The 9,782-nt window shown below is 43.0% G+C and overlaps 1 protein-coding gene across 2 annotated transcripts in view; it reads right to left on the minus strand.

Moving 5' to 3' along the window:
- Positions 1-523: 523 nt before the first annotated feature.
- CCNB3 (cyclin B3) overlaps positions 524-9,782 on the minus strand; it is a 48,938-nt gene continuing 39,679 nt past the window's right edge. For both annotated transcript variants that reach the window (XM_077466392.1, XM_077466312.1), the window contains 2 exons: positions 4,677-4,807; positions 524-1,252 (listed from right to left, as the gene is read on the minus strand). In XM_077466392.1, coding sequence (XP_077322518.1) covers positions 1,174-1,252; positions 4,677-4,807 — 210 coding nt within the window. In that variant the 3' untranslated portion in view covers positions 524-1,173. The remainder of the gene's footprint in view (positions 1,253-4,676; positions 4,808-9,782) is intronic.

The raw sequence follows: 9,782 nt of genomic DNA on the forward strand, positions 1-9,782 counted from the left end.
AATAAGAGATACGCAACAGAACAAGGCATAGCAGTAGTAGTGACTAGTCCTTTGCCCTCTGTCTACCTTTTTTTTTGGTTACAGCATCCACAATTCAGGTCCTCCAAAATGACTAATTATAACAGGGGGAATGATCTTAGGACAATCCAGTTGAGATTACATAAAATATAACCTGTTATTTAAAATAAAAATAAAAAAACTAGCACAGCAGTATCTAAATTGCTTGGATCGAAGATTTGTATAAGGACCTAAAATTGGTTTATATTCTGCGTATCTTTATTACTGACACTTAGATATATCTATAGCTATAGATACAAAGAGGTAATTAAAAAGGTTGCTTTTCCCTGGGAATTGGGTCTCTATGCATTAGGCCCCCATTGCTATCATATGGCATCCTATCACAATGGGTCAACCAGGTGAAGGACTGAAAGAAAAAAAAGAAAAAAGGAAAAAATAATAATAAATAAAAAAAAAAAAAAATAAAGTACTTTAGCCCTAGAAAGCAATAAACACAAACACACAGTCAGACATTAATCTCTTACTCCCATCCATGATGAAAGAGTTCCGTTTTATTTTTTAAATTACATTTGAATCACCCTGAAAAGCCAAAGAAAGGTGTTCCAAAAATTGTATAAAATGGCAGTTCCTTTGTTTAACAAGTGCACAGGCTTGAGAAGCAAAAACTGGTCCTATTTTAAAGGCTTGCAAATAAAAATAGCAATTTTAATACTTCAGCCAAATGGAATTTGAAGGCTCATCTCTTTAACATTTCAATATAAAAAAAAAAAAAAAAAAAAAAGGGAGGATTAAAAAAAAATATTAATTAAATTAGCCTGTTAGGACATGCAGATGGACCGAACATTGTAACAGACCCAGTTGCCTTTTTCACTCAAAGAAGCCAAAAGAATATAATAACAGCTAGGCAGGTATTTTTTTTTTTTTTTTAAAGGAGGTTGGGAAGGGAAGCCCAAATATTCAGAATGTGGGGTTTTTGTGTTTTTTTTACAAAAATTACACTTTTTTTTATCATACTTTGATAATATGGACAATGATATTTTAAGCATCTGTACAATGAAAACAAGTCAGTCATCCATAAGTGAAGATAAAACATACATATATTTACATCCTATATATACACAAAGTAAAAGATTCTCTGCAAGAGAATGATGAAGGTTATCGCTTGGATTCCTCTTCTTCTTCTTCTAACCTCCTCATGTCCAGAGCGGGGAGTTTTGCAACTTCAAAAAATACTCTGAAAAAGAATGATATAAGCCACCATTAGAGGCCATCAATACAATCAGTTGTGAAGGAAAGGCAAGTCCCAATTGGGTCTTACTGTATAAAGAGAGGTCAATATGTAGAAGTAATTGGTGAGGCCCTTTACTCCAGGTAGGTGAATGGATCAGGACTTACATGCAGCAGGGGATGGGGCAAATCTGTGGCCAGGTTATGGATATTCAAGTCCCAAAGCAGAAGTAAAACACTAACAAACATTTTGCCAGTAGGTATGGTCTTTTGGTAGAAGACTATGGGGGAGATTTACTAAAACTGGTACAGCTCTACATAGTAACCAGTGTGTGTGTGAGTGAGAGTGAGAGGATAAAATTAGTATTTTAAAAGGTAGGTTTATTTTAACAGTGAGAGACAGAACAAAAATATCCAGAAAAACCCATTTCAAAAAAGTTATATATTGATTTGCATTTTAATGAGTGAAATAGGTATTTGATTCCCCATCAATCAGCAAGATTTATGGCTCCCAGGTGTCTTTTATACAGATAACAAGCGGAGATTAGGAGCACTCCCTTTGAGAGAGCACTCCTAATCTCAGTTTGTCTATACAGTTAACAAGCTGAAATTAGGAGTGCTCTCTTAAAGGGCATGCATGAAAATCCTGCAGCACCCGCAAGGTCCCCTTGCTTAGGAAAGCAAATGCACAGGTCCATCTGAAGTTTGCTAATGAACATCTGAATGATTCAGAGGAGAACTGGGTGAAAGTGTTGCGGTCAAATGAGACCAAAATCGAGCTCTTTGGCATCAACTCAACTCTGCATGTTTTGGGGAGGAGGAATACTGCCTATGACCCCAAGAACACCATCCCCACCATCAAACATGGAAAGATTAAGCTTTGGGGGGTGTTTTTTGGCTAAGGGGACAGGACAACTTCACAGCATCAAAAAGGTACAATGGACGGGGCCATGTACCGTCAAATCTTGGGTGAGAACCTCCTTCCCTCAGCCAAGGCATTGAAAATGGGTTGTGGATGGGTATTCCAGCATGACAATGACTCAAAACACACGGCCCAGGCAACAAAGGAGTGGCTAAAGAGGAAGCACATTAAGATTCTGGATTGGCCTAGCCAGTCTACAGTCCTTAATCCCATAGAAAATATGTGGAGGGAGCTGAAGGTTCGAGTTACAAAGGTCAGCCTCAAAACCTTTGGAGATGATCTGCAAAGTGGGACAAAATCCCTCCTGAGATGTGTGCAAACCTGGTGGCCAACTACAAGAAACGTCTGACCACCGATTGCCAACAAGGGTTTTGCCACCAAGTACTAAGTCATGTTTTGCAAAGGGGTCAAATACTTATTTCACGCATTAAAATGCAAATCCTTTTATAAAACTTTTCTGGATATTTTTGTTATTCTGTCTCTCACTGTTAAAATAAACCGACCATTAAAATTATAGACTGATAATTTCTCAGTGGGCAAACGTACAAAATCAGCAGGGGAGCAAATACACACACCCCCCCCCCCCCCCCACACTGTATTTTAAAAAGGGTGTTTTCAGACTCTGATAAAAATCTCCCTACAGACCCTCACATCCACTGGGCCAGGTTTTTTTTTGGGAAGATACTCTTGACCTCATCAATATGGGGACAAGGTGTTTTTTTTTGCCCCTTGCCAAAGTACTTTCCGCATGCTAAAAGGTATGTGGATAGAAGACTGCATGCTTGTTGACCCCATTACATCATCAGTGCTTACTAAAATGGTGAATCTAGAAGGAGGGAGGGGAGAGAGGGAGGGAGGGAGGGGAGGGGGAGAGGGAGAGGGAGAGGGAGAGAGAGAGAGAGAGACAGTAAAAAAAGGAAGGGAGGAAGAAGGAGGCAGTAAAAAAAGGAAGGAAGAAGGAAGGAAGGAAGGAAGGAAGGAAGAAGGAGGCACTGGTGGGGTTGGAGTGGAGAAAGGGAGCTTGGGCCTCCCATCCTGGAGCCCACCCGGAGGTTAAGGGTGCCATACTTGCATTGTGGCAAATGCCGACACAGTTAATTCTGTTTAAACAAGCAATAATGAGCTTTAAACCTCAACTCCAAGAACTCAGCTGCTTTATAAAATCTGCAGGCATACCATTGAGGAAAGTCTAAAGGAGGTGCCTACTAGACTTATCGTCATTATTCACATTCGACAGGTTTATTATGCTCCAGGAAGATAACTTCTAGTGCTCCGATGCTGTTCACTGTGGTTTCAGTCAAGAACAGAGCTGCTATGCACGCCCCTCCCTGCTTCTGCCCATTCACAGAAGCCTTGTCTTTTTGTGAATGAGTTCACATAGTACAGAGGCTTCAGTGAATGGGCAGCAGAGAGGAAGGGCAGGCATAGCTGCTCTGTGTGCTTCTCTGCTCTCACAGCCAGGAGTGCAATAAACCGGTCACATAAGTAACAGAGATAAGTCCTGGAGAAGACATGCACCTCTTTTTGCAAAGTTGCTGGATACCTGGAATTGTACTGTGGACCAGTGGCGGTGCGTCCATACAGGGCGCAGGAGCGCCGCCCCCCTTTCTCCTGCACCTGTCAATCTTCAATAGATAGATAAATGGCAATGCACGAATCTATTGTTGCCGCTGCCGCCCCCCGTATTCAGGTGTCCGGCCCCTTGTCGAGCGCCGGGCATTTGAATTAAAGTGGCTGGGGTGTTTTCGGAAGCGCCCGATTAGAGCTGTCAGCCCTAAAAGGCAATCTGATTAGAACCGTGGGCTCTAATAGGCTTCCAAATTGGTAAACAGCGGGCGCACTGCTGTGCGTTCGCTGCTTACATAGTGCTGTGTTAGGGAATAAATAAATAAAAAAAACACTAACACTGACCCGCCTCTCAGCCAATCGGGTGCACCGGGTCTGGTTACCAGTCACCTGATTGGCTGAAGCGACAGGCACTGTGATTGGATGCCTACCATAGCAGAAGAGGACGGGAGAAGACATCGAGGACTCGGAGGGAGCGTGGAGGAATGCGCTGACCCGAGACAGGCAAGTGCCGGGCTGGGGTGGACACTGGCAGCATTTGATGGGGCAAACTGGTGGCAATTGAGGGGCGCAGTGAGGCTGCATTCAATGGGCACAGTGAGGCTGCATTTGTTTCGTTTTTTTTTTCAGTTTGCACCCCCCCCCCCCCAAAAATAATTTGGAGCACCAGCCACCACTGCTGTGGACCAATTCATCCCCACGTTTTACAGCAGATACAATGAAAGTGGTAGGAGGAGCTATAGCAAGGACTGCCATCCAATGTAAAAGACAGAGTGTGTGCTTTCATTAGAAGGATGCCATGTCACTGCTTGGTAAAGCAGCAGGGCGAGCTAAAGCTGCTTAAAAAACAATTAGACTACTGTGCATTTGTTATGAGCTTGAGCTTTTTTTTTTTTTTTTTGGTGGCAGTGGGCTGCAGCTTACATTGACCTTGCATTTTTACCTGTGTGTGTATTTACTCCATACAGCCTTGAGCTTATCGTTTGGTTGATTCTTGAGCAGAGAGTTTAGCTTCTTCATAAGGGGCAACAAATCTGTAGCCGGGTATCCACTGTAATATTGAAGCGTGGCCGTCTATAGTACATAAAGAAGTCATGTGTTACACATACACTATAGCACTAAAAGTGTACACATTAGACCTAACTACAATAAAAAGCACTTTTAGATGATGTTTTAATAGTGGGCAAAGTATAGAAAATGTAATAAAAAAAATAAATAAAAAAAAGGTATTGCTAGAAAAATTACTCAGAACCTCCAAACATATTTTTTCAGCAGAGACCCTAGAAAATAAAATGCTGAGAGTTGCCATTTGTTATGTCAAACAGTACTTGTGCAGACATTTTTGCTAGAGATGGAGATGATAGAGATAGAGATATATAATATTTTTTTATTAGGATTTTTGTACTCGCCGTAAAATCCTTTACTCTGAAATTCATTGATGGACACAGCTCCATTAAATCTTGACCATAGGATTATCATGCCACCTTCAGGAGAGGACTAGGCAGAACATGTATTACATGTGAAAAACAGCAGATTTGCATAGTTCCGCCCGGGGGCGGTCCCTCTGGCTTTAACCCCCAACCCCCCCCCCCCCCCCCCCCCCCCCCGTCTGCCTCCTGCAGCTCAGTATGTCAACAAGCAGTAGAACATAAAGAAGGGGAGGGTGCTGTGTCCATCAATGAACATCAGAGAAAAGGATTTTACAGGGAGTACAAAAATCCTATTTTGTTTTTCGTTCATTGACGGACACAGCTCTATTAAATCTTGACCGTAGGGACGTCCCCAAGCAGTGTCATAACGAGGGGTGGAAACAGCAAACATAACTTCACCCACATCCAGAGGCGCTCCTCAACGGAGGAGTTGCCATCTGAAAATGGTCGCATCAGAACTTGCAACCAACGTATGCATCAAAATGCGTTCACAACCAAAAATGTAACTCTTACAAAGGAAAAAAAAAAAGTGTAAATTGCAACGATTACACGGCTGCCTGCAGATGAAGATGCGCATACATCAACTTTGTGAAAGAGGGATCAAGTCGCACCTCTGAGACAGACGCTTGATGTCGGAAAGCCAAGGAGGTCCCAAGTGCCCTGGTGGAATGGGCTGTGACAGAAAAGGGGGGCTCCTTTAAGGCGTAAGCCTGGACAATGATCTGTCTGATCCACTGGGAAATGGTGGTCGACGAGACCATCAGCCCTTTTTTCGGACCAGCCACCAAAACAAACAGTCTGACTTCCCGGAAGGGGGCAGTGGCAGACAGATATGCCCTTAGGGCCTGGACCATGTCCAGGGAATGGAGGGCCACCTCTTTAGGATGCGTGGGCTAGGACACAGAGATGGTAATAGAAGTGGAAAGAAATGTAGAAATGGCGCTTTCCCCTTTTATCTTGAAATAGAAAAGGTGCTATTCAAAAGCAATTTGAGGTGAATCCTAAAACGAATGTGTGTAAAATAATGGTAATGAATATAAAAATGGTAAAAATAGTGAACCTTGTGTTAGACCCTCAGCCGGGTGTTGATGGACAGTGATTATTATGTATTAAACCCTCTGGTGGATTTAGCCAACAAATTAAATAATTTAGACGATCTATTTACCGTAAGCTATGAAACGATTATGATCATACAGAAAGTGACTTTTCCTTCAAAAACAATACAAAACACCTAAATAGAATGGACACCCAAATAGCAAGATTAAAATATTAAAGAGGAAGTAAACCCTGATGAGTTTACTTCCTCTTTCATTCCCTGCAAAGGCAAAGCATAATGGACTACTATGCATCGCATAGTAGCCCATTATGTGTCACTTACCTGACACAGGAGCCAGCGAAGTCGCTGCTGTCCCCTGTAGTCCGCCGCATCCATCTTGTTGGTGGAGTCTCGCAGCTCAGCCGCTGTCATTCGGCGAAGTCGCGATGACGTCACTCCCGTGCGCATGCCGACACGCGCGGCAGCTCCGTCGCTGAGAATGCCGCGCTCAGTGCGCCTGCGCGCCGCTGTCTACGGCGCATGCACCGTAGACAGCGGTGCCCGTTTTCGGGCAAATATCTCCTAAACCATATAGGTTTAGGAGATAATTGCTTGGACCTACAGGTAAGCCTTAATCTAGGCTTACCTGTAGGTCAAAGTGGTTTGTAAGGGTTACAACCACTTTAATTTCTCTTAGCCAATTGTGGGGTGAAGGTTGTGTCCCCAACTGTTCTCATTAGATTATGATGAAAAAATAAATAAAAAAGTGTTTATATATAAGAAATAATAAAGGTGTTCATATATAAAAAGTATATATTTTTGTGTGCTTGAAAACCCTAAGTGGTGTTTACCTAAATTTTATAAGAAGAAAGAAGACCCTGTATGTATGAATATACTTCAATATAAAATATATACACAGATACTCCAAATATAAAATACAAAATGAAGTGGACAAATACATATATATTAACCGGTTCCCGACCAGCGCACGCCGATGTACGTCGCAGAATGGCACGGGCAAGCAAATGGGCGTACCTGTACGTCCCTTTAAAAATTTACCGCCCTGCCCTCGCATGCTGATCGGGACCCCCGTGAGTCTGGTCGCGGGTCCGTGGACTCGATCGCCGCGGGCATACCCGCGATCGTCTCACAGGGCGGCTGAACGGAGAGATGCCGTTGTAAACAGCATTTCCCCATTCTGCCTAGCAGCTAGTGATGCTGATCTCTGCTCCATGTGATTGGAGCAAAGATCAGTGTTTACTAAATGAAAGCCCAGCCCCAACAGTTAGTAACTCACCCCTAGGAACACTTAACCCCTACACTGCCACCCACTGGTTAACCCCTTCACTGCCAGTGTCATGGAATCACTGCATTTGTATAGCAGTGATTGCTGTATAAATGACAATGGTCCCAAAAAAAATGTCCAATGTGTCCGCCATAATGCCGCAGAATTTTTTTTTTTTTTATAATATATATATATATATATATATATATATATATATAAAAAAAACTGTTCGCCATTACTAGTAAAAAAAAATATGAATAAAAAATGCCATAAAATATCCTCTATTTTGTAAATGCTATAACTTTTGCGCAAACCAATCAATAATCGCATATTGTGATTTTTTTTTTTTACCAAATATATGTAGAGGAATACGTATTGGCCTAAACTGAGGGAAATTTTTATTTTTTTTTTTATATATATTTTGGGGGATATTTATTATAACAAAAAGTAAAAAATAATGCGTTTTTTTTCAAAATTGTCGCTCTATTTTTGTTTATAGCACAAAAAGTAAAACCGCAGGGGTGATCAAATAACACCAAAAGAAAGCTCTATTTGTGTGAAAAAAGGACATCAATTTTGTTTGGGAGCCACGTCGCATGGCCGCGCAATTGTCAGTTAAAGCGACGCAGTGCCAAATCGCAAAAGTGGTCTGGTCTTTGGCCAGCAAAATGGTCTGGGATGAAGTGGTTAAATATACTAAGAAGAAATAAAAATAAAATTAAAGTCTGTGAAAAAGTGACTTGTGCCCAAAGTAGCAAGTGCTATGGCTAATCTTCTATATGCTGGAAAGAAGGTGCCGGTGCGACAATCCGTGCAAATAGTGGCGATTTTGCACTCACCAGATGCCTTGCCCCTACAGGGGCAGTAGCGCTTCCACAGTGTAAGCCCCTGTGTCGCTTTATGGTGCTGTTTTTCAACCTTCAGTCTCAGCATGCATCAGCCATCACGCTCATTTTTTTTTTTTTTTTAAATATATAATTTTATTGATTTCCCAGAGGGGTCGAAGCTCCTCAGTACATATAATAAAACATATACACAGGGCAAGGATTACAATAGAGGCAGTACAAAAACCAGGTCATGAGACAGGAGATAACAAATAGTATTCCGTTGTACTTGCAACCAAAGAAGAAGAATAATTATTAATAGCCCTTGTCAATGCTCAGTTGGAAAGCACCGGAGCACAAGTCGACCCCTACGTCCCCCCCTGTAAATAAGGGGGGGGGGGGGGACGTCCCGGAGCTACTAAATAGGGAGCTCGGGACCAAAAGGTAACAACAGCTAAAGACATAGGGGGGTCAGAAAAGGAAAGAGAGAAAGAAAAAAAAAAAAAAAAATAAAAAAAAGGGGGGGGGGGGGGGGGGGGGAGTAGAAAGGCAGGGATCAGGCGTAGAAAAGATTAAAAGGGTAAGAACTAGCATGGACAGACGGTGCCCCCAGCCCACCTCTCACTCGAGATGGTGGAGAAGGATCAAGACGACAATAGACGCTGACCTTCGGCCGAAAATATAAACATGCACCAGATGTCCCAGGTCTTTTTAAAGACTTCTTGTTTGTGTTGTGCTGTTAGAATCACGTCCTCCAGCCTCCGCACGTCCTCCACCTTCCTCAACCAATGTGCACAGTTGGGGGAGAGTTTTGCTTCCAAATACAGAGGGATGCACGCTGTGGCCGCATTGAGAAGATGGCAGGACCAGGGATCTCTTATATTGCTTGACTGGTGTCGGGGAGTGTGTAGTAAAAAGTAGGCGCTCATTCGGAACTCATATGTCGTAAATTGCTGAGTGATGCGGCGTACCTCATCCCAAAACCCCCTCAGTCTAGAGCATGTCCAAAAGACATGGAATATAGTACCCTCCTCTTCATTGCAGCACCAGCACCGGTCTGAGGAGGAAGGAAGCATTTACTCAGACGAGAGGGGGTTAAAAACCAACGGTTGAGGACCTTAAAGTAGTCTCCTGGATTTTGGTGCAGGATGAGGACGAGCCAAGAAGAGCCAAGGTGACAATGCGCTGTGCTTGCGCGGTCGAGAAAGTGCATTGAAGGTCTCGCTCCCATTTGGATAGACAGGCTAGGCGGAGCGGTTCCCGCGGTGTGGATAGCAAGGCGTAAGTCTGCAAAAGAATGTGGGTCAAATGGTTCCGTACCGGAGCCTAAGAGCTCAAAAAGGAGTTAAACGTTGCTCAAAGTCCCGCGGTCGTGGTAACGAATAAAGGAAATGGTGTAGCTGTAGGGCTTTCCAGAAGGGGAGTCGATATGTCCCTGCCACTGCCGAAAGGTCTGTAATAGAGGGCCAGTGTC

The sequence above is a fragment of the Lithobates pipiens genome, unplaced genomic scaffold (genome assembly GCF_037356315.1).
Source record: "Lithobates pipiens isolate NorthernLeopardFrog02 unplaced genomic scaffold, aLitPip1_a1.2 Scaffold_1, whole genome shotgun sequence".
NCBI lineage: Eukaryota > Metazoa > Chordata > Amphibia > Anura > Ranidae > Lithobates > Lithobates pipiens.